This window comes from Opisthorchis viverrini (genome assembly GCF_000715545.1).
Source record: "Opisthorchis viverrini unplaced genomic scaffold opera_v5_585, whole genome shotgun sequence".
Classification (NCBI taxonomy): Eukaryota; Metazoa; Platyhelminthes; class Trematoda; order Opisthorchiida; family Opisthorchiidae; genus Opisthorchis; species Opisthorchis viverrini.
Genome location: NW_008752249.1, coordinates 127,026 through 152,484, shown reverse-complemented (window position 1 = coordinate 152,484; position 25,459 = coordinate 127,026). Strand labels below are relative to the sequence as shown.

Below are 25,459 nucleotides of genomic sequence, written 5' to 3'. Positions count from 1 at the left end.
GGATTTTGCAACAAATGCATTGTGCTTCCAAGGCGCGGCGCCAGCGACTTTTCGGTTGATGAATCACCGATTGCGCCCAACATCGTGTCACAGTGATCCAGACAGTGTTTTAAACGAGCGAAGGGTTGCTTCTAATTGACTATAGAACCCTGACATGGCTTTGAAACAACCCGGTCCGTATGTTAGTAGCTCTTTTCCATCCCGGAAATCAGTCTACTAGCTTTGGAATTCTTGGTATTCAAGAAACTTTATTAATACACCAAATCTTTGACATTGGTCTGTGGGAACCATTTGGAGCTGTTAAAATACATTTATAAAATCTCTAGGTCATGAAGCTGCAAATTATTTGAAAAGCACATGATTTTTCGCGGCTACAGCAGATCTACATCGTGTAGTATTCTGTTTCCCAAAACCCCTGCAATATGAATTCAGTACCCGTCTGGCAAACGAGTCTGAAGTGTAGCAATCCACATCTGAAACATATGGAGGAAGATTTGCTCTATCACCTCGGACTATCTACGAAATCTGTCAACTTCAGAAAAGAGTTTGGCGATGTGAAGGTAATCACAAGTTACGAAAGTTTTCACAAACTTTGAATTATCTGTCGTTTTTATTCTCTTCTCATTTCATAAATCTTATGACCTCATCGTCAGAAGACCCAAAATACCCGATGTACAGTCCAAAGGTCAGGTTTTACCGACTGCTCACTGTGTTTCTTTTATTCTGACGGAGGTCTGCGTGTACCTCAGTGTGCTTTTCTCTACAGTATCCCAGTTATATCCGACATAACCAATGATGAGGATTGACTGTTTCTGTTGATTCCAGTTGCTCGCCCGGAAACTGAGTACATTGGAATACGCTTTAACCCAGACATGCATTCCACATTTGAAGCAGGGCGTCGTGAAGCTGGAGAGAGTACAGAGGGTGGCAACCCTATGGGTTGTTGTAAGGATGGGAAAGACCTATCAGAAAAATTTGCCAGGTCGCAGGAAACTTGCGGGCCATTGCCCAGTGAAACCCTTCTGTTGTCTTGACTTATGATTCTACTCAAAGCTGCTGTTCAATAAGCAATTTTCATTATCCGTCTACCTCCTAGCAGCTCCGAATTCACTATTCTTTTCCAGCACCTGTGGTATGTTTAGGCCGGTTTGTGTCAGGATGTCTGATTACGTCCATCAAAAGACTGTTGTGTCTGTGCCGAGTTTATGTCGTCCTATTCATAGCTTCTATCAGTAAGGTTGCCTGAAGTATATCTTTAAGTGTGTGACTCATAAGGGGGTTAATGAAAACGTGCCGATTGTCAATATATGATGAGGTAACGGTACTCAATCTGGAGGCGATGCCAGAAGCTAAGTTTGTTTTCGGATTGGTATGGGTTTGCGGCAGGGGTCTGGACGGCCAAGGCTTCTTCAACCTCGGAACAAACTTTCGGCGGAATGGTGTGGATTGAAGTGAATTTCTGCGCGCCCCTGGCTTCCCTGTCTTGCTGGTATCTGTTTAACCTATTGTAGATACTTGGCACCCAGGGCTTGGATTCGATTATCTGACTGGTATACTAAATAGGCGATCTGGCTTAGGCCGCATAGAGTTTATGTAAGTCCACGCGAATGATAATTCAAAATATCTGCCCCTTACCACACATGACTAAGTCTTTTCTGAATAAATTATTGACGGGCACATGTCATCACTCACGGACGTCAATCCAATGATTACTGTTTTTGTGAGGTGCAATGCCGCTGGGACTCGACAAAACCTGGAGCTGGTCATGAAAGCGTATCGGAAGGGCCATTGGCGTAAATGAGAAAAAGGAGTCCTGAAGGGCTCGGACGATCCGCAGGAAATACCAGTACGTTTACCCAACGTTCACTGCGGGAGACGAAGTTTTATTAACAGAACACAGTGGTCTGCGCATACCGGAAGTGACTTGGCTTTAGTTGCTTGGCGAGAGATCTTTCCCTGGCAAAACAAATCGTCCATCCTTAACTTTGTTTTGATGTTAAATCGCCATACCACCCGAGCGAAGCACGAAGGTTGAACTATCTCAAGCTGGTAATAATCAAACTTAGTGGGGTTTATTTCGCTCGAACCAAATATGGTTGGTGTCCGAACGCAGCTTTCATGCCGATGAACAACGGCCACCACAAGTGCTGCAATTTCATCCAGGAAATTTCATTTGGTGCAAAGCGGTGGTAAGACCAGAGTCGCTCTAGAGTTCCGTGGGGAACAGTAGGTCAACTTCTTTTCTGAGGTACATGTTTACTGCATTGAGTTACCGTTTGCCAGGTTAACGATGCTGTTTGATACCCATTTGCGATCGAAGATAAACGCTGATTGTACCCGGCTTCTGACCTTTCTCGGGAGTGCTTCCACCATATTATCCCATACCCTGGTCACTTTGGAGGTGAATTCCTCTAGGGGTCGTCCCAGCCCCGGTATTGATTGACCGACCACGTTTAACCTATTATTTGTAGATATTTCTAAATAAAGTAATGGTTCTGCTGTAGCCAGTAATGGCAGCTAGGTACATCTCTTGAAATCAGTCTCACGATGTCGCCAGTTTTCGTCTGAAAAGGATGTAAAAGCGAACAGAATTCCGAGAGCTGATTTACTTGATACTATCCTACAGGGTGATATGAAAGGGGCATAGAATACCGTAGAAACCATTCTACAGCTTTTATGTACGGTCTGCACGCCACTGAACAATGCCAGTACCTCCGTCTAATTCCCTCTCGAATGAGTTAACCACCGTGGTCACTAACATTTCATCTGAACAGTTTGCCAGTAGCAGTGAACACTACAGATTAGGCACGATTGATTAGAAGACGAAATGAAGCTCGCACAAATGGAGAAAGACTAATCCGCGTCAACACCAGTCAGTTTACGATAGATGACCGCAGCCTAAGATGCTAAGATGTCTTTTCGTACTGATAGCTCAAAAAATGGATGCTGGCTCTTTTTATTTACATAGTGAGAGGCTCGTTGTTACAGAAACTGAAGGATTTGTTCAAAAATTCGTTTATTTACACTTATGCGTTGGACTATGTGTTGAAATGCATATACGCAAACAAAACTGCAAAGGATGCACCAAGAACCAAGTAGGACTGGTAAAAGTCTGAAGACTAGTTATTCGCCGAGCCACATGGTGGAAGGAACCATTTGAAGTAAATAACAAGACCACCTGCAACTAACCTAACCACACACACCTGATCACACCTACCTATGTGATAATTTCTTACCGGACAACTGTGCATATTCTGCTATGGGTTCGGCGCACATAGGGCCTCGTTTTCTGCAAACCACCGTATCTGAATAGCAGCTACTCCAATTTGACACTAGCTAAGACACTCAACGAAAATATCAGACGAATTTGCGAAAGTTATGCTGTTATACTGTTAGTTTGGCTAGCCACCTCTTCTAACTGAATAAGTCGGCTATCAGTTACTGAGAAAGGCAGCCATACATCTTTCCACCGCTACTAATGACACTTGTGCTTCTCTTGTGTTGATATGTTTCTTATGGAGCAATACCACCTGACAAGTATCAGTTTTTGGCCATGAAGTCATTTCTCGAAAAGTGGGTGAGCCAACAGCCCATCTGACGACGCTCTTATGGGGTCCTTGAAGTTGTAGTCTACGATCCTGTACACTTGACTCATTGTTACGAGTGGGAAGAAGCATAAGACTTCTCGACAAACTAGAGGAATATTCACACTTATCGCATCAGCCGCAAGCCTTTTTTTGCAAAATAAAGATTCAAAATGCATCCGAGTTGCATGTGCTTCCAGTCCGAATGAGATCCTCTGCGGCACACTGTTGTGGCCAGTGTGGCCTGAGGGTCCGTAACTCTGAAACTGACCGTTCCATTGCTCTAAAACGAAATCTAGGAAACGTGACCGCAAACAAGAACATCATTTAGGCTATCAGTAAGGGTGCCACAAGAACACCCACCGACGTTTTGTGATGAAATGGCCCATTCCACATGATGGCACCCTCAGCACAGTCGTATGGCTTTATGTCACCGATTTCTTACTTCTTACCGATGTCATGTTATTTTTTATGCGAGGTTATGGCGGACGAAAGTTGTCGTATTGTGGAAAACATGGGTGGTCTCATCAGTTTCACCGCGCGATGCCCAAGATGTGGGCACAGAGAAGCAGAATGGATGACATTACCTACACTATGCTTCAAGACACTATAGGGCTGTCGTACTGCAGCTCCCGGACCTGGATGCTCCTTGCCGTACTGTACTTGAATTACTCGCAAGGTCGAATTATTTATATTCAAAGCTCTTTTAATCGGCAATTAGCAAGCACGGGAACCTGAATTCAGATATCCTGAGGGTGTTGAGTAATCAAAAGTTAGAAATCAAGCTGATCTTCTAGATACCTGTGAGGTACGTGCACCGGACGTCTCATGATTGCTGATAAACTAAGGCGCCGCTACGCAGATGAGATTTCTGTGTTTCGAATAACTTCAGGTCGAGCGCGCCGGAATTTCCGACAATAAACTCACCGGAAGTGTTACAGGAAACCCAGTGGACCTAAACCTGCCAACGTAGAGTTACTCAACTTGAACAGTACAGTTTTCTGCTTACGCCTTTTGAACCAAAGCTGTCACGTAGGACTTGCTGTGAAGTCAGAGGCCGAGTGGATAAGACCATGGAATACCATCTTGACTACATAGGGTTGCCATTCACATGAGCGCTAACTTTCCCCTTAATAACCCACGCGCATGGCATTCCTGAAATGTAGACTTAAATAGGAACTAACTTCTCTGTGCGCGGTTCTTATTGATTTCACTGGATTTGTGATTACGCAAATCACATAGTACTGCCGTAGATGATGCTGATGGTCCNGCTTACGCCTTTTGAACCAAAGCTGTCACGTAGGACTTGCTGTGAAGTCAGAGGCCGAGTGGATAAGACCATGGAATACCATCTTGACTACATAGGGTTGCCATTCACATGAACGCTAACTTTCCCCTTAATAAGCCACGCGCATGGCATTCCTGAAATGTAGACTTAAATAGGAACTAACTTCTCTGTGCGCGGTTCTTATTGATTTCACTGGATTTGTGATTACGCAAATCACATAGTACTGCCGTAGATGATGCTGATGGTCCAGAAACCCAGTCACAGTAACTACAAGCAGATCATAAAAAATGATGTGGACCACCCAATGAGAAGAGAGAGCGAGGGAGGCAGTCAGTTCTATCACAGTAATTGCGTCTTGTGTCCTTGTTTCTGAGAGACAACATACATCGATGAAGAGGGAATCCAGCATACGAGCAAGAGCCACTTGTTGACCTGATTGGTTCAGCGTGTGAACGTTGAAGGTGGTAAGTAGACAGGCTTTCGGAGTTTGAAAACAGACTTCGAAGTGTTTAGGGTTGCAACTGAACTCGGATTTGCAGAAGCTGCAGCAGATTGTGATGCAGGGCGAGCGAAACTGTCAGTCCTAGAGATGGGACCTGCGGAGAAAGTATTCAAATTTGGGCGTGGGAGGCTGAAATACGGAAAACGTGAAACTATAAGGAGGGAGGTGTCAGCGGTAGCATGTTTTCGCTTACCCGCCCTGCTGTATGCAGCGAATAAGGCGACCCAGCTGATGGCACCACGCGACAGCCGATGTGGCATGAAAGTATTGTTAGTTGTGTATGTCGTGGTTGTACGAGGGCTTCGGATCCTGCGGGGGCGGCCACACCTAGACAGGAAGACGATTAGGGTCCTCAACCAAAACCTTTGGCTCAAGAGCCTAACCGCTAGGCAGCGGTGTTCGACTGGAAATGCAAGTACATTACCATTTTAACGGAACACGTCGCCACTCATGTTCCAACCCTCAAACTGGAGGGCCGGGAGACTGTTCGTCAGGCCTCTACCCATGGACTCTGTGAGTGTCGCGTGAACACCCCTCAGCATAGCTCAATGGGTCGCCGAGGTACACAAACCGCCACGCCACGGTAAGATCCAGTCTCTTCATGGTGGCCGACATATGCAAGATGACAAACACCCAGCATAGCTCAACCTTCACTCGGATGTCAACAAGGGCCTACGCAGAGACCCCATCTAGTCTTCCTTAGCCGTCAAATATTAACATTCGCTAGCATAAACCTCTGCACATGATAGGAAACATTTGCACACCCATACCTCGTTGACCGGCACTGCCAATTCCAGTGCCTAACTTCCTCATGTATATCTACTCTCACAGCTGAAGACTAATGGATCTCAAATAAGCACAATGAATCATTTGTCGCACGCCAACCACCAGTAGGCTGGAAGGGACATGCAGATTTCGATTTTAAGGACACATGCAGAATAGTGTCTATTTGTACGTTTTACAAGGTCTGGTGCATATAAACCGCTGAGACAGAAATATCTTCGAACAAGTGTCTGACAACTCTAACAGATGGTGCATCTTTGATACAAGTTTTCCTCAAATAAACTTATATGCACTATCGAGAAGCCTTGCAGCAAGGAAAGTTAAGTGAAATGTTAAAATTTTGGAATTAGTCTCCTACTTGTTCCGATTAAATTGATCAGCGATACCAGCTTTTTAAACTTCCTTTCGAAGAGAAGTATGCATGTTTTTGATATATGAGAAAACGTCCGCCCTGAAATCACAAATAATTAGCTTATGCAGGGTTGCTATTGCCGTCCGTCCAACAACGGTGCTTCGGGATTTCTTCGCACTAACGCCTCTTTCGCCTAATCCTCAAATCACCAATGACACTAACGTCAGTGTCGACGCTGATGTCCCATCCGTACAACTACAAAATTTATCCAAGAGGAAAGACTGCTTAAGGGAGAGCATCTGGCGCTAGTCTGTCCCAAGCAACCTCTCGAGTAGACCACAAGTAGGGTAGATAGATATTGGCTGGGGAATTCACCGCACTCCTTAAGCGGGCGGAAGGCTGCCAGGACCAGCAGAGCGATGACTCTTTAGAGCAGATATACACTTGGACATTTTTGAGGCCAAAGGAGGCCCCGTTCACCGCCAACCTTGCTCTTACAAGCCGACAGTCCGGTTTGGAGGTTCCGGCTGTTCATTTGAATTACTGTTCGGAGTAATGTTCCAAACGGTTCAAACGTTCCCCTTTGATGGACGTTAGGGAGTCATTTTTATCTCTGATGGTTTCGCCGACAGAAGACTTACGAGGACCAAACGAACAAATTAGACGAAACCAACCTCGGATGCTGCTAGAATTTTCGGCACCTTTCAGTTTTTGCCTTTTGACTTCATCAAAATTCCTGACCTATAAAGACACTGAATTTCACATGGAGTCGGATGATGAGTCGATTTGGGTTGTGGCTGAGACCAACACGGTCCTATCGGAGATCCTATGTTCGAATGAGGTTGGTTGCGTTGTACGGAAGACGGAATTTCTGGCTGTGAGTGGTGCTTTGAATATTTGTTTCCAGAAGTCGCTAAAATCAGACAATGGACCAGCCTGCAGGCCTTAGAGGAGCCAGTTCTGATAGGCTTTTTATTTGTGAGTGCACGAGATCCCCAACAGCTAAGCGGGTTGTGTGTGTTCTGAAAAGATTTGAAAGGCACAATAAAAAGAAGCAGCAGACAAGTGCATAACCAAGATCCACGAAGGTGTCCTAGAGGGACAAACAATGGTCCACCGGTAACTGACGATAATGTGGCCTATTTGCGTTCGCCGCTAGCTGGTTAGTGGGTACCAAGCTGTCATGCAAGGTATACTGTTTCGTGAGTTGGTACTCCAAGGGAACAGACCATGAGCGGACTTGGCCGAGTAGGCGGTTTTCTTTGTCCGTGAACCTCATGTCGAACTCAAGGTGACAAGCCACTTGGATCTCAGAACCGCGCTTAGCCTACCCACCTGAACGACATATCACCAGCGACCACAACGATGTCTGCGCTTTTAGCCTGTTGTACGAAAACACCTAGAGCGTCACAAAACCTGCATTTGATGGATTCAGACCTGCAGTCAGACGGGGTTGGGTGTGGTGAGCTCCACTGTAGTACTTGCGTCGTTTATCCTTGTTTCTGTCAGACAGTATACATCAATGCAGAGGGAGTCCAGCGTTCAAGAAAGGGCCGCTCCCTATCCTGTTTGCTTCAGTGTGCGAAAATTAAAGGCAGCTTACCGGGCCGGTTTTCGGGGTTTCAGATTTGTTAGTGGAGTCGTGCGTACTGAAACTGCAGCTGGGTGTAGTACATGGTGAACGGAGCTTTCAGTCATGGTACCAGGACGTACGAATCGACTGGGGTAGAGTAGAAGAGAGAATATGTGGAAGTGTAAGAAGGGATGCGCAAGCCGTAGCGAGTTTCTGCTTACTTGTCCCGCTGCATGTAGAAATTAAGGCAAACTAGTTGATGAGAACGCAATGGCCGATGTGGCATGATAAAACTTTTCGTAGCGTTCACGGTTGTACGGGAGCTTGGATCCTGTCAGTGTGCCTACACAAAGACGAGAGGGCAATTAAGGTCGGCAGTCAAAGCGTTTTGTTCAAAATCTGACAGCTGCTGGTGGGTATTGGCACACTACCACAATATGTCAGGTTTTCGAGGGAACTGTTTACCTTGTCTATCCAATCCTCCTACCTGGAGGACCAAGAGACGTTGATAATCAAAACCCTATTCACTGAACAGTTTAGTATGTGAAACTCTGTGGCTGTTAAAGGGAAACCTCCAGCATAGCTCAGTGGGTCACAGAGGTTAGGATGTTGTTGGTGTTGTACGCCTTCCAGGATGAGGTCCCCGTGAAGCCGCCTGCGCTTGGCTGAAGACGTTTCAAGAAATGGCAGAAGACAGGGAAGGACACACGTTCAATTGGGACAGCGTTCAAATACTCACTCACGCAAGAACAAAACGGGAACGAGAATTTGCCGAGGCGTGGTACTCCACACAAAAATCGATCAATAAACACATCGACATTGACCCAATCTATCAGCCGTTACGAGCGAAAGACCCACAGATTCACGGGACTCGGAGCTAAGAATCCTAACGGAAACCAACAGACTAATTGGGACAAAGGAAGAAAATCACGAAAAACAGAAGGCCAATCAAATGGGCAAAACCCACCCCACAAGGGAAGAAGGGAACGATCCAATCACAGCATGACAACCGCATACAGAACTGCTGAACTGAATGCACCCAACGAAACAACCAGACACAGGAGATTGGGACCACGTGAGATTCACAGGAGACCAATCAAACTACACGACGGCCGTTTCCAGAACTACCAGATACTGTTTAGAAGCTATATACTCACAGGCAGAAGAGGAGGAATTCAGCCACTCAACCCTGCACTGACGATGTCACCTCGATTGGTGATGAAACGTTTGCAATCCAACTGCCAAGCTCGGCGAACAGACCAACAACCAACGGCTAATCGATGACGGTGGTGTTCGTGCTGTCAGTTTCTTTTCAGATTGTCCGATTGAGTGGTTGGTGATGTAGGCACCTCAGAATGCTGGACATAGGCCAGCACTGGGTCCCCTTTCTCACTCACTCTTTTCCTCTTCTTTTTCACTCCATAATTATAAATGTATATATGTATATAACTAGACGAACCTTATGGCTGTGCGGCAGTGAAGCATCAGCGCCAACACTGATGCTGTTGTCTTAGATGATGATGAGATATTTTGGATCCTGTACTTCAGTTTACTGGTTCGTCTTTGGGTTTGTTTTAGTAACCTGATGTCTCGCTTTAGCCAGTGGTTTAAGCAAAACACCCAGCCTCTCACCGGTGTACCGTGTTTGCACCAGAATGTAGGGCTGCACTGTGTCGAAGAAAGTAGTGCATACCTCTAAATTGTTATTTGTACCTTTGTCCAGCTTGAGATAGCCAATTGGTTAAGGCGCGGACACGTGAACCGAAAGGTCAGCGGTTCGGACCAAGCCCGCGCATCTCGACTTCTATCTAGGCTTGTACAACCTCACAGAAGCTCAGCCTTCGTGCTTCCTCCAGGTTTTAGAGCTGAACGATTTTTCTGGTTTGTGCAAATGGGTTCTATGGGCCGACGGGTGGTCAGGCACGATCGCTTACGCATAAGGTCACCGTTTCCCAGCTGGGAGTATGTTTTGCTGCTTGGCTGTGGTCCCTGACTTACGAGCACACAGGAAGTAGAATCCTAAGGTTTGGCTGGAATGAATCATCTTGTCTGATTCTTTTCTAATTTGGTACGTCAATATTGTTCTTCCTTTGCTCAAGGAGTTTCTGCAAGATTCTAGTCGATTTTTTATTATTATTCCGGCAAGGACGTTTGTGATGAATATCAGCTGACGCTGACGGCCCCAGTAGCGACGGTCCGTGGCAAAAGCCCCTTTCGTGATGAAGGTGACGGGCTAGAAACCGGCCTTTGTTAAGAAAGGTTGAGTGTGGATTGGCTGGAAGTGAGTACATCGAGCGCTGGACAGATACTGTATCAACCCTTTCCCTTAGGTTTCATGTTATTCCACTACCAATATGAAGGATACTGGGCTCCAGAATGGGCTTACAAAATACTGAAGTGAATAGTGGTTATTGTGATGACCACCGAACTGAACAATCCGGTTGCATTTTATTTCGATATCGACTGAGGTGACATCAGTGCGTAGCAATTTGATGTGGTGTCGTAGTGCAATCACAGACTAACTTCCAAGCTCAGTGGTCACGATAACAACCATCTAGACAGCTTGAGCCACCATTATTCCCCCATATATCAGAATGGGTGGTCTTGTCTTTGCTTGATCGTATGTTTTGTTAGTCACATCCAAATTTTCTTCGCTGGATATTTCGAGACTTTGTAACCTACATTGTGATGTCTTGGAATAGATTGTTAGTGTGTGGCGAAGAGCTACCGACTGGAAGTTCTAAGGCCATCAATAATAGCATGCTTATCTGTACGATCTTCTAAGACCTTTTCAGCACTCAGCCTTAGAGACCAGTCATTTTAGTAAAGAAAGCTTTAGTAAGATGAATTCGCATTGCAGTTTCATTTTATTGGAGGTTTTGGAATTATGGTATTGTTCTTCTTCTGACTTGCAGTTTGTTTGTGTCGCCGGAAGTGCTTATCGCATCAAGGCGTTTGCCCAAATGTTGGCCAAGGAAGCTGGACTATCCACCGACCTTCCTAATCTAGCTGCCGACGGAGGACGCTTTGTTTTGTACAAAGTCGGCGCAGTACTGGCAGCCGACGTAAGTTTTCTGGAATGGAGTAATTCCTACTTTTACATTGTCGTTTGTGTTTTTCTTGCATTCATGAACAGACAGGTATCAAGTATGTGTGTTTTAATATCAGCATAATGGCAACTTTTACTAATGAGACAACGAACTGCCGATTCAACAGAATTAGGTTTAGTGTATTGCAGAACATCTGCACTCTATATATTGGCTCGTCAGTTACGAACAACAGGCTTCTGATCCGCTTATGCAATATCATCCCTTTTGTGTGAAAGAGTCTACCTGTTTCATAAAGGGGAAGTGTTGCAATCTGTTCAACAAAGAATTTCCAGCAATCGCATGCCGTAGTAAATCTACCTTGCTACATTCCAATTGTTCAAGTACTTTTGGTCGCCAGTGTGTGGTTTAAAAAATTTTGAACTAAAAGTTAACCTCCTGTTGAATCTCCTGGTGATTCACCAGTGTGACTTGGTCAATACAGCCGGTACATTGAAAGAACCTTGGAAACGAAGTATATCCTGAAATGGAGGGTTATCGTAAGATATGATGGGATGCTGGTATAGGCTGGTGCATCCACTGCACTTGAAAGGACGAATAACTAACTCGTCTATTAACTGAGAACTTCTCAACTACCCTTCCTTTCCGCTTTCAGGGATCAGACCAAAAGACTAGTCAGAGAACTCACTTGTTCTTTTCACTTTTACGCGATGCAACTGTCGTGTTGAAGTCTTCCGGTACATTTACTGACTTGGTATAAATAAGCATTGCATGGTGTAGCAAGAGCAACGCTCATACAGAATGCGGCACTTAACACGGCAAATGCCGGCCACCACAACTGCAACGCCTGAACGCCAAGAGTGTGATGTTGCTTACCATGAATTCGCGGAACCGTATAGCGTTAAGTGGGTTGCAAAGAAGCCTCAGTTTATAAAGCAAATTAGTCATATCGTTGTTGTGCACTCTTCAGCCGGTTTCGCTCTTCTTTGGGCTCATCAAATGGGCGCGGTCCCTGAGTTTCCATCAGCCCTATGTTCTACTGAAAGAAAATTGGTCGGATTTTGACAAATATACCCATCTGCACATCTCTATTGGTTTTCACGAGAGGTTCAACTGAACAATAGGATTAATGAGATGTGCAGTTGAAAACTAAGTCGATACGCAAATGTGTGTATTTGTCGAAGCCTCGGTTTAGTTCGTCCTAATCCTTGTCCGGACAGCGAAAACTAACGGTGAATAGTGACCTGAACTTAATCATTCTTTTGCAAAGACGCTGTGTTTCCATACCAGGAAACGACATTCTAGATGCTTCGGATCTGTCTGAAACAGCTACCTTCTAAGAAAACAGAATGCCTCATCAAGTTTGCGCACCTCGCAATTTTAGCACGGAATGGGAGCCCCTTCCATTTCCATACTGCTGCACGAAATGTTCAAATTGCTGCACTACGCCCACTGCACCGACGTCACTTTTATTCGACTTGGAACATCCGGGGGCATAGGTAAGCGTTATCTCAATAATTGTACAACCTTATGAATTACATAATCTGTGGTTGAGTGGTAGGGGTCGATGGGGCACTGCAAGTGTGTTTAACCTGTCCACATCAAACACTACGGCAGCAGATGATTTCCTCGCTAATAAGAGCAAGACATCCTCAGTAGGTTGCGTGTAAATTCGTGATTGCATCTAGATATTATCTGTTCACCCAGAATGACCTTGGCGTATGGATGTTGGCATGGGTGAACATGGGTTTTGTGATTGATCAGTATCTAGTTCATCTAACCACAAGATCTACTTATGTGTTCACTTGCTACCTCTCAGTAGTAAATCCACTTTCGACTTTGGGTGCGTCACTCTTGCTTGTAGTCCGCTTCAGGCTACTTCAGGCCGCTTCAGGCAAAACGCTACACTCCTTCTAAAGAAAAGAGTTATGCAGTTCATTAGCGGATTCGATCGTTTAAAGAACAGGACAAATCATGCACGACGCCCTGTTGAACATTGGATTTCGGTCCATCTAAACTGGCGTTGCCCAGCTTTTGGGTTCACTCTTCGCTTCTTATTTTTTCCACTCACTTTTTAAAAAAAACTGTGGCAACCATTCCATCCTCAGGAGCACAGCCCTCATTCTATTTGTCTTTGAACTGAGTGGATGTGGTATCAGAACCACTTGTCTGCCCGAATTACTAAAAAACACCTTCAATTCTCAATAAACAATACGGAATTTTCCAACTCGATCACCGCTCATAAAGCCGACGTTGGAGTTACAACATGATCAATGCATTCACGTCAAAGTGGAAAATTTTGGCAACTAAATGAACTTTCTGTTTACAGCTAAGTGACGAGATTTGTCGCCTTCGGGAATATTCGCACCGAAAGGAGACTGTATTTCAGCATCATGCTTTCTAACAAAAAACCGCCCCAAAAATCTACAAATGCTGTGTAGGGGCTTTGACCAACTTGGTGTAAATCACAACCAACTGCTAACTCCACCGACGCCTCCCGCGTGTAGGTGTCTCCGAGGTGATTCTTAACTGATCCCCGACAGAGATGGACTTTATTGTGTGCAACATAAACTACAAGTTCTTTGATTTCGATCAGATGGTGTACCTTATGGCATTGGCTCATTGTTCTTTCGTCAAGACAATTACCTAAACACATTTTTCGTCTGTCGCACTGCGTGTTAACACATCGCTTCGCCTAATATTTTTTCAACATTTCTCACAGTTTCTTATTGAAAAAATGGTGGCACCATTCGCCGTTTGTGGTTGCTCTGCTTGCTAGCTTTCTTAATTCTGTGAATGTATGCTTCCGCCTCGTTCATTCTCAGGCGTAGAACCAGGTACTTTGGTCATTACAACGGAAGCACTCGATACGGCATTTGAGTCATTCTATTCCCTGGTAAGTGATGATTATAGATACCGTTTTGTAATCATGGCATATTTGATGTAATGCGGATTGGAATCAGTGACTTGAAATAAACTGGCTGACTCGTCATGGCTCTTTGATAATAGTGATTCTGTATATTCCATTTGGTGACCCTCTGATCACAACGATTAACATAAGAACATAAATCAAATTAATCGCTTTATTACAAAGCTGGAATTCGAGCCCAGGCAACAGATTCAAATTGGAATTCGTCTAAGGTTACATCAATCTAGCGGGCAGTTTGAAGAGAGTGAAGAGATTGGTGGCTGGACAACCACTAACCCACCGCTACGCACAACTATACACTGACGATGTCGCCTCGATTGGTGATGGAACGTTTGCAACCAAATTGCCCAGCTCAGCGAACAAACCAACGAACAGTGGAGACTTACACGTTTGGAATGTGGGTCTCGTTAGTAGCAAATCATCCCGTCCTAGAACGTCGGCAGTTGATGTATGGCTGTTTCCTGGTCATCATCACTGTCAGCTGTAATAACCACGTACTAGTCGTACAGTGGTTGTAGCTGCCACAGTTTCGTTCACTGATGATTCGGGGAGGTGGGGTAGATAGCTGCGCATTCGAGGCGGGAACTGATAAAAATACAGCACTGTCAGTGGACTGTTAAATGGGGAATTGGGAAGGGAGCTATGCATTGGAGGCAATAGCTTGGATGCAAGAGCACCATTCAGGGCGCACTTGGCCATGTCTAACAATGCCTCTAACCATTGATATGGCCCGTCTGGGGACCCCCATTCCGGAAGACGGCAATAACCAGCGCAACTGAATTTGCTGGTATTGGCTTTTATACTTCGCTACCAATCCATTGTTTGGCCGCCTCTGACTCTCTTCCACCTTTCACGTGGTTGTGTTGAAAGAGCCCTTCGAGGAAGTCGGTCGTTTGGCATACGCAGTCAGCGCAACCTATGCAGTGTGATCAGTTCATCTATCAAGGGCTAGTTATTTCTCCCAAATACCATTCGACGTACTTTAGCACTGCTGATCTGGTGTTCCCACTAGACTCGGGACACCGAAGTCATCGGTTGTCAAACACTGAAGGTCTTCTGACGTCCTCGGTGCTCAGCGGCAAGGTTTGTGATCCATACAGTAATATGGAGCGCACCGCAGCATTGTAGACTCAACTTTTGTCACAGAAGCTGATGTCACACCCAAGCTACAGATGACGCAGGTTCACAGAAGCTGCTCTAGCCTTCCCAATCTAGATGGGAATATCATCCTTCGCGAGACCTCCGGGATTGATACAGCTGCCCAGGCATACAAATTTGTCTACTACCTCAATCGGTTCATAGGCACGCATGAGGCTAGGGTTCGAGCCCACCCAGTCTTGCAGTAGCACTTTGCAGTTTGGAGGTCATGGATGGCCAGCAAATGCATTCAACTAATTCCCACAGAGACTCAGACCACAGCCTTCCAAGCAAGAGTTTGCACACCGCCATTCAGCTACGAGCAGTTGATCAGCAGTTTTGTTATCCCGCACTTGAATAGGATATAGCGCCGCTCCTCCTTCATCCAAGCAGTTCACCTCAAGTGATCCCAGATAGACGGGCTCATGACTAACCGGAAGTAGAACGTGAGTTCGACTGAAACTTAGGTAGTTAGCCTGCCCAATGAACCCCAGAAGGGCGAAACTCGCAATGAGGGTTCGAAGTGTTCTCAGAAACCTTATGGCGTGTTCTGCCGAGAAATTCCATTGCAGATCTGTTTGTTTGCTGTTAACATGATTGTTGGAATCAAAGTGAGGTTTTCAAGTGCTCAATGATAATTGCTGCTGCGAATCAAAGGATAATTTTATCGATTTCTGCTGCTTTGCAGAATGGGTTGACTTGAGATCGACGTAAGTGTCTTGGACTACAAAAACATCAACCTATTGACAGGCAAGAGGGTTTTACTGTCTGATGTTTGAATTTGAGGATGGTGATGGGTTTTCTCCAAGAAGCATCCCGTCCTCTTCATCTTAATCCTAGTTCTGTTTGCACATCAGCAATTGACGCGGTTTTGGAAATGTTTTGGACGCTTCTACGGGCTGCTGTGCTCAACTATGAGTGTTTCCTTATTTCAATGAATATATTTTACCAATGTATCACGCCAGAGCACCTCAAATTCTTAATTTACGAGCCCCGCTGCACATCGAAGGATTCTCAGTATGTGCTTTAGTTGGTCGTTACAACCCACTTGCTTCCTCGTCACGTTGCCTAAGTGCACTTTTCTTGCCAGCTCATATGTCATAGCTAGATTACAGATGCCTTGCAATGGACTATTTGTCCAACCGCATTGCTGACGCTATCAACGGTAGTCATCGATCCTCGAGCGCTTATATCAGCTGATGCGGGAAATTTGGTTAGTCTCCCTGGCTGTAATGCTGAATCTGGTCAACGGGGACTGAATGACCTTATCCTGTTTTATGTTTTTAATATGATGCAGCGAATCGCCTCACTGTGAAGCTACGAAATGAACTTAATCGAAAAGTGAGGTAAGGCACACGATGAGAAACTAATCCTATGGTTTGAAATCATCGAAGCGCGTGAAGCATGTGACCTGACATGTTTTGGTATGTGAAAATATGGGTGTGTTCCGGTGCCCTCAAACTGAAAGTGAGGCGTGACACTGCTGCGTGGACATTCAGACAAGCAGTCAGCTGAGGTAAACAAAGAGAGAGATATGTGCAAATCTGCTCGCAGGAGTGTGCTTGAAATTCTGACAGCCATTTCACTGTTGAATGGTTTGTGAGAATTTTAAGCGACCATTTTGTACATCCTGTATGTGTGGAGCTTCAGCTCTACTGCAAACCAAAATGTGATCGTCTGCGTGCTTGTTTCAAGGTCGTCATCTGTACGCAGCACATTTATCGTTCTACGGTCCACTTTGTAAGATGTCAGTCTTGACCAGGAGCGTATTATCGTTGAATTTATTCGGCACGGCGCTGTATTTTCTTGTGTGACAAGCTGGAGTCGGCGTCTACAGAGAATAGGTGCTATCCTGTCAAGCACTCGTTTGCTTGATAACAGCCGTATAAGATCTTAGCAAGTTCCGAGAGTGATATAACACTGAAAGCAATGTTTTTACGATGTAGTACTGTTTGTTCTTTTTACTGAAAAACAGGTAGAAATGTGTTCGTTCACTAGCCTTAGTTTGAAGCACAATTCTCCACTTTCTGTCCTCTAAAATATCAGCATTTCGGCCGATGAGTTTGCAGCTGTGTTATAAGACCTATGCAGAACTCGTGCTATGGAGGTGAAAAAACGATTTTATGCATACCGTTACAATCAGCAAAGTTAATTAAGATAAAAGCGATGTGTGACAGATGTTTCACGTCCTTTTTTGCCAGAAGAATTGTTCCATACTCACAGCCGATAAGCCTTTATCAAGGGTTTTTGCTTACAGAATCGTCCTCTGTCTACTTCAGTGATATCGGTGTTTGAAGCTGAACGACCTTGTAAGGAAGCCGCCTTTCCACCGGATGAATGGTCGTATTATACCGAAGGCACTTACAACAAACGGGGGTTAACCGAATAACCTCTTTTCGGAGTGGTTTTTCCTTAGGCGTTTATTCGAGATAGACGACACCACCTGCTCTCTACAGTCTCTACTGTTTCCGTACGTCGTTGCCCTCAGCCTAGTGGTGGAAAACAAACAGTCTACTGAGTGTTCTCAAGTAGCTGAGACATGTTAAAAACGTCAGAGTGAAGTCAATTGATCGTCAAAGGACTTGGGGAGTCTAAGCAAGTTTCGTTTAGAAGAAAATGGGCGTGCTCCAGTAACGCCTTCCAGAATTTCTATTGGGTTGGGCAGAACTCAGTTGCGAACTAAATGAGAAGGGCCTTCCATTATTAAGCAAACTACAGTGCGCTTGTTCCTACAAATGAAGGTGCTCCCACCTGCTCTAAACTACACTCTATAACTCACCGCTTTTTGCCCTACGACATACAGCGCATCCTTGGCAAGACTGTGAAACGACCTGCTCCATTGGACCCTAACCTGGCGGACGAACTGTATGAACTGGCTCAGACGCTACCTGACAATGTGCCTGTCGTGAAGGGAAAAACAGTTTGTGCAAACGATTTCTATGAAGGTAAGCCAATCAAAATCGGCGATTTTTCTGAAACATCCAGATTACTTTTCGAATGTCTGCCAGATTTCCCTTAACCGTCGTACGTTTGAAGTGTCAGAATCATTCTCAAAGCTTCTACCTACTTAAACCCGATAGCTTGATGCGGGTGCTGTTTTGGACAACAGTCAATCGCACTACCAGAACATATTTTGTGGCTTGTACCGTAGATAAAGCTAATTTTCTCACTGACAGGTATAAAAATCGGTTACTGGTAGTTTTTGGCCAAAGAGTAACCGGAGTATTGATAACTTTCGCGAGAAAACAACTGAATGTCGTCTTGTCGTTCAACAATCAAAGATTAAGATTAGCTGAGGTCATCTCGGCTGCAACGTGAAAACCAACTGCGAATTCATCTCACCTATCCGTAGTGGATAACGGGAGCTAAATCCTAACTCTATTTGTTACCGGTCATCCGATCAACATTGACAGAATGTAGTTTATTTGTTAGTAGTTGCGGGATTTGCGGAATTCGCGTTCAAAGCATCATTGCTTGCACAGTTCTTTAACTTTTCCAAGGTTTGGAAATACTGGAATCGTGTTTCGCTCCTTGAATACGCGAGGGTTCGAACTTCGGACACGTGACATATGGGAGGAGCTTGTTACCAATATCCCATCCGCGCACGCTAGATGCACCTGAATTGACACGTCTGGTCAGGCGAACTTGCTCGCGCTTGAGCGATGTGATTGCCACCGAGTAGTTGTATCACTCGACTGACCTGCCTTTCAGAATTTCCCAGTCAAGTAGCGCTCGCATTGAATTGACACGTCTGGTCAGGCGAACTTGCCCGCGCTTGAGCGATGTGATTGCCACCCAGTAGCTGTATCAATCGACTGACCTGCCTTTCAGAAGTTCCCAGTCAAGTAGAGCTCGCATCGGGTGTCATATATCGGGGGTTCAAATCCCAGCACGATCAAGTATATGCGCTGCCTCTATGCTGTCATAAGAGCGAAACACAATCCCAGTGGGATATACTCACCAGAGTAATTGCGCCAGGACAGGAGGAAGACCGTCCAAACAAAAATGATGTAAGCGAGAGCGAAGTTCATCTAGACGGGGTGCGCAATTCATAAAGCTAATGGAAACTTTTCCACAGCCGACGACCGGTCCGGTCACTCCTGGGGCTCATCGGATAGACGCAGTCCCCGATTTTCTGCCAATCTTTTGTTTAAAAAATAAATAAATCGTTCAGCTGTAGCACCCTTTCGGTGCCCAACTGACATGCCGCACAAAGGAGGCACGAGGGCTGGGATACTGCCAGGTCACCCAAGCCTAGACAGGGGAAGTCGACAGGCAGATGTGGGGTTCGAACCACGGACCTTCCGGTCAGTAAATTCGAGCTCTAACCACTTGGGCCATCTCGCCCCCAATGTTTACACATTGTCAATTTCGTGGAACTGGCCACGACAAGTTATCGCATATACCTGTTTCCTACCTAGAAAGGAATAAATCAGTCGTTCAGTTGTAACATCATTTTCGTGTTTATCTTCCGCGGGACTTGAAGGAACCATAATTTATTAGCCAACTCCAGATTCGAGTGATCCAAAAGTCGGGTGTAATATCGACCCGTAGATCTCTTCAGCAGCCTCGCTCCCAGGTGGAAGCATTCTAGTGGTAGAGTGGCGTTGTTTCTCGCCCTAGCTTAGGTAAATATCGCATGATACTATCAAGAACTCTTGGGAACAACGAAATGAATACGACATAATATTAGAAGCCTGGATGCACTTGTCGGTTGTTGTTCTGTTCGCGATGCATGACGCAGTGATCATGCGTTTAGCCATAAATCACCTAGCTCGGCGAACAAACCCGTAGTGAGCGGCGATATCTTTCGAAAACTCTTCGTCTGATTTCGTGTTCATGTAACTATATCCCACCTTAATATAACAGTATGTATTTGCAACCACTTCCGCTCTACTAAGCATTCTAGGTACATCACACTTTGGTTTCATTTTCTTCTTCAGAGCAAGCCAGACTTGACGGGGCATTTTGCCAGTTCACGGAATCAGAGAAGATGGCCTATCTGAATCAGGCCTGCTCGATGGGTGTGAGAAACTTCGAAATGGAATGCACATGTTTCGCGGCCCAATGTTACCTGGCTGGCGTCCGAGGTGAGTGAATGACCGGGTCTGGTTTAACGTGTTGTGTACCATGACGTCGCACGGCCGTCGACAACAGTGTTCCCCGATAAATACCATTATGCGTCGAGTTTACTTCAACCACAAAGGCCAATGAACCAATCCAAGTCAGACAGAAGGCAGTTCTTGCATGAACAACAGAAGCATTAAACTGTGTCTGTTGGTTGTTTGGAAACAATGGGTTTAAACAAACTACCGACGTTGTACGTGCCATTAAAGAGTGTGCGATTTCCCTTCAGACATTTTAAGGAATTCCTTGGCTGATGCATATGATCGGAATCGCTCAAACTTATATGGATTGGTTTACCCTAGGGAAGTAGATCCTTCTCAACACTCAAGTTAGAAAAAGCAAAGGAAAGACAGTCCTTAATTGCAAAGCCCACTGATTCTCGTGGCCTAAGTTTCGTATGTGGCGACAAACAGTTTTATGATTTTTAACGGTCTGTTGGAGTGCATGCACGTATAGCATCGCTTTGCACGTCTGAACGTTGTCGGGTGATCGGAAACTGACCGGCCGAGCGGACAAGATTATGGACTAACACTTCGACAAATTTGGTTCCAACCGCACATGATCGCCTACGAAAACTGGTTGCTGATTTCCATCTAAGTAGCCTTTAGGCTTGCCTTCTTTGGATGAAATAGGTGAGAAGAATATTCTTTTTGATCGGGACCGATAGGTAAGACTTAATCCTACACGTTTGTATGGACCGCGTTCTTTAACTGGTGTCCGTCACCGAAGATACTGGTTTGTTGCCAGCCCCGTCAAAGATTCACAGCTCTCCAACCAACCACTTTTGACGATCGGTTTTTGGACACTACCGCGAACTCAGATTACATCATCTTCTGTATTTAATCGATAGTGCGGTTTCCTGAGTGCTTCAAGGCCACAAAAGTATGTACTATGGTCAGCACAAACAACTGAAAATGTTTGACATAACTAGCCCCTTCGCTTCCTAAAATCTTCAGCGTGAATGGTACAGCTACCCTGTGAGAGTCACCGTAAAAGTCTTATTAAATCTTACCTTCAGCTTCAAACGGCATGTGAAGTAAATCTGATGGTTACCAACAAGGATAAAATAGTGAAAAAATGCTCCCGGCTTTTCAGTGTGCAATACCCACCAAAATGTACGCAGGACGTTAACCACTGGTATGCAGATGGGGTGGTGAGGATGGACTGTCCGAGCTGAAATTCGCGACGCCATTGGGCCACACAATTCAAGTTGCTGTTTCGCTGAAAGTCTGCTTCTACGATATCAAGCCAGACATCATGCAGTAAATCCGCTCATTTAAACATCACTTTGGTTCTGACGGGTGACTTACCTAAAACCCAGATGAATTTCTCGTTATGAATTTCTTAAGCTGGATTCTAGGTCAATTTCCTGTTAAGACCGAATTCGTACGCAGCTGATTAAAGTTCATTAATTTTGTGCAATTTGGGTCCAGTTAGGGCATGAATTTGACCGAAATTCGAGGACTGCACCTACCTGATGAACCGTCGTCTGCTGTCGATGAGTTTTTTTAGCAACCTTGTGAGTAGTGCATTATGTCCAGACAACATGGAATTCTGTATTATGGTCCTCAGTGCATGCCGAGACGTACGAAACACACGCCACGACTGATTCTCTCTGTGTTTTCTCATCGTTCATCCTGCACTTTTCCATTGAGTTCACATCATCGCGTGACAATGGAACAAAATGCTCTACTGCTGCACATAATCATTAGCCTTATCCAGGGCATGCATATTTTTCTGTTGACGATACGCACAGATTTTAAATGTATAGAAAGGTCCCATGTCTGTTGCTAAGTTGAACCACTGATTTGTGGGAACGATCGATACAGGAATGTTGCATATGTTTCAACGTATCGAGATGGACGATAGGATAAAAGCTGATGAAACAAGTAATCACAGGAAACAACGTGTACGCCAAATATTTAGAAAGGGTAACGTTCGGAATGACGAGCGCTCGGAGCCTTCAATGCCTAATAACTCAGCTCGTCAGCGGAGGTAGCTGGACTTACACGTATGCGGCCTCGTTTCGCGCCGCCTAGAGAAGTTGCATATATCAGAGATGTCCACTACTGTGGCTATATTTGATCTCTGATCATGTTGATACGTTTTTGTGCTGCCGGTCGTTAACCACCCGTAACCACACTTGCTTGGACCCAGAAGCTTGCGAAGCCAATCCGGTTTCCCCTCATGCACATAATTCAGAACGTGTGAGAGTGTGCACTGAACTATCTAAAAACTTCGTCTTCGGAAAATGCGGGGCAACGTTTCACTTTTGAGACAAAAGCTTCTTCAAGCCAAGTGATGTTGGTCGAGATTTAACGCGGAACGGGAACCAATCAGATAAGTCAACCCAAATCTGACAGGGAATTTTGTGTTAGGGTGGATCACCAAGCGTTAAACCGATGTGGAAACCTACCCGGATTTGGGTTCAGCTTAGTGTGTAGTTCTTCCTGTTCGGTCCACATGATGCTCCCTCCTGAACGTCTTTTGCCCTTTTCGTCCGTCTGTGTGGATTCTGTGAACTTTGATCATGATTTCCACCCTCCCCCTACTTTATGTTTCTGCTAATGATTCTACGTGCACTGATAACCACACATACACACACAGTCACGTGTCGACTCGGCTTTCCATACGCTCGCCAGTTCCACACCCTCAATTCTATTAACGCTGTGATGCTTGATAATTTCCATTGCCTCACCTATCAGCAGCTATGGTGCGAATTGCAGTCCCCGCCTATAACTTTCACATCCTCCAGATCTATTGTATGTCCTGTGTACTGCGATCTCTGAGTCCTTCTTTAGCGCTTGGTATTCTTCCGCATTTCTTGGTGGTTTGTTTACCCTCTTATGCTTGCAAATTCTGGTGTGCAGTTCTCTGGCAGTTTGTCCCATGCAAACTCTAGTGCAATCGTTGCATTTAATTTTATGCACACAGCCCCCAGTCCTTTCATCCGGGAGGGATTCTTTCATCAGCGTACCGTTTTTCCCTTCTGGAAAGTTACTCGAATGTAGACAATTTTAAATACCTCGGTGGCTTTGTCAGATCTGACTGAAGAGTCTAGTGAAATCAGTGCACGAATCTCCAGGGACAAAATCACGTGCTGATTCCCTCATTTGTCGCTTGAAAAAGGTATATCACTGGTTCTCAAGGGTCGCATGAACCAGGCTACAGTAGGGGATGTGTTGTTGTGATGATGATGTGAAGCGACTTCCTTTTTTGACCACCAGTACCTCAGAACTGTTGCTGTGTCAGCCAACGTTAAGGAACTCGTAACCAGGTGATTAGAAAACGGATATCCTGTTATGCAGCGGGTACTTCAGTCGCAGAAAGCATACAGCGTCTTTAGTTACTATGTTCTACGTGTGTCGAACGATCGTCTACCGAGATGAGTGTTATTCTTTTATGGTGATTATGATGATTCAAATAGAATGACGTGGTCATACGGCAGTGAAGTGCCAATATTCTCATGTGGTGATGGTGATTAATCTGATAAGACGTCAAACTTAGTCCGTTCAAGTGGCAAGATGAGAAAGAGCATGGTAATACTCGCTACAGCGATTGATCGCAGCTCACGTCTGACATGCCTCGGCTAGTCAGCCTATTCCGACGGACGCAACAACAGGCCGTCAGTGGAGTATTCGGCTGCGATGCATAGAAGTGTTCAACTCACCTGCATTTACCTAACAGTGTTTGACTGTCCGTGTGCATCATCTCCGCAATCAGTTTGTACTGTCTTCAGTTCCAAGCTGAGCTCCGTTAGGTTTGTACCTATAGAGAAAGACGGTTATCCTGGGTCTCAGAACTTCACAAAATCAATTTCGGGTTTCATCCCATCCACGAAATGAGAAATATACTCAAAAGTGGAAACATTTTCTTCTTTAAGATGCCATCATCTGATCCCCATTGAAACATGCTGTGTTGTGTAATTCCCAACTTATTCAGACTGCTAGGTGGTTACTGATAGCCAAGTGTCTCACGTCAAAATGCTATCCAGAAACTGATGATTTCGACTCTTCAGTATTGGTGCGATACACGCCATTCGTGTCTCACCATCTCGAAACAGCTTTACGGTTTTGTTCAGACTTTTCAGCATAGTCTGACTCCCCCTATTGGGTCGAGTTCATGGTTAAAGTTTAACATTCCTTGTAAAACTTCAAACCGGGTTCATAGCCTCTTTGTTCTACGTTGTAGCTGCGATCGTCTGTGTGACACTTGTCAATCGACTGGAGTCTGATCAAGTTAGACTGAATCCGAAAACCTACGCCAGAATACAACAGTTACCAGGTCAACTGGTTTTAGCCTTGCTGCGAAAACACAACGCGTTATCGGTTTAGCTGCACCCTTGTTGGACATGCAGATCAGAAGACAAATGTGTGATACACAATGCACATGTCCAAGAATTCTACTTTTCAATGGCCTCGCAACCTCCCTCGTGTTTCCGACCCTTTACATTCCAGCCTGAACCTGTACCACTCTGACTTATCTTCGTACAATCTTGCGAAGGATATGTGAAGTTATGCAACAAGATCGGACGTGATCACCCTTATTGCTTCATTTTGCTACTATTCCAGTTTGTATTTCCGTTACAATTTTGGTGTGAACCTCATCAAAATGATTTTGACTAATGCCTCTTTTGAATCGCTGTTTCTTGTTTGTTGTTACTTTTTATTAAGAATTGCTTGAGCTGCAATGTTGTGCGTTTTCCACGTGCGCATGCTCAAAAATTCATTCTCTGCATGGCCACTTTGTTGCATAATTATTTAAACGACTGAAACTTGCACTCGATTTTTAGTCGCATGTGTGCAGCTACCTGTTATATAGATCTCAGGGTTAGCGTGCGCAAGAATTTGCGCTGCCAGCAGGTCCAAAACTAATAGAATACATATTTTTAATGTTTAAATGTCACCGCAAGTTATTGAGGGACCTCCATAAAGGGTGAAGTAAAAAATCGCTGTCGTGTTGAAATGATGAAAGGAGTGTACGAAAATTAGAGGATACCTACAAACGTTGTAGTCATTAAGCAAATATCCGAGATAAAAAACCATTAAATTTGAGTTCAATCAGCAACAATGCAGATTTCTCGAATGTGCTAAAGAGGAGGTGGAAAAATATATAAGCACATTTGCAAGTAGATTTG

The 25,459-nt window shown here is 45.0% G+C and overlaps 1 protein-coding gene across 1 annotated transcript; it reads left to right on the top strand.

Moving 5' to 3' along the window:
* Positions 1 to 335: 335 nt before the first annotated feature.
* On the top strand, positions 336 to 25,056 carry T265_11797 (hypothetical protein; the record flags this gene model as incomplete). Its single annotated transcript, XM_009178559.1, has 7 exons — positions 336 to 560; positions 10,998 to 11,147; positions 12,514 to 12,628; positions 13,955 to 14,025; positions 17,999 to 18,140; positions 20,139 to 20,285; positions 24,514 to 25,056. The coding sequence occupies 7 exons, from the start codon at positions 423 to 425 to the stop codon at positions 24,654 to 24,656; spliced, it is 906 nt and encodes a 301-aa protein (XP_009176823.1).
* Between the last annotated feature and the right edge of the window lie 403 nt (positions 25,057 to 25,459).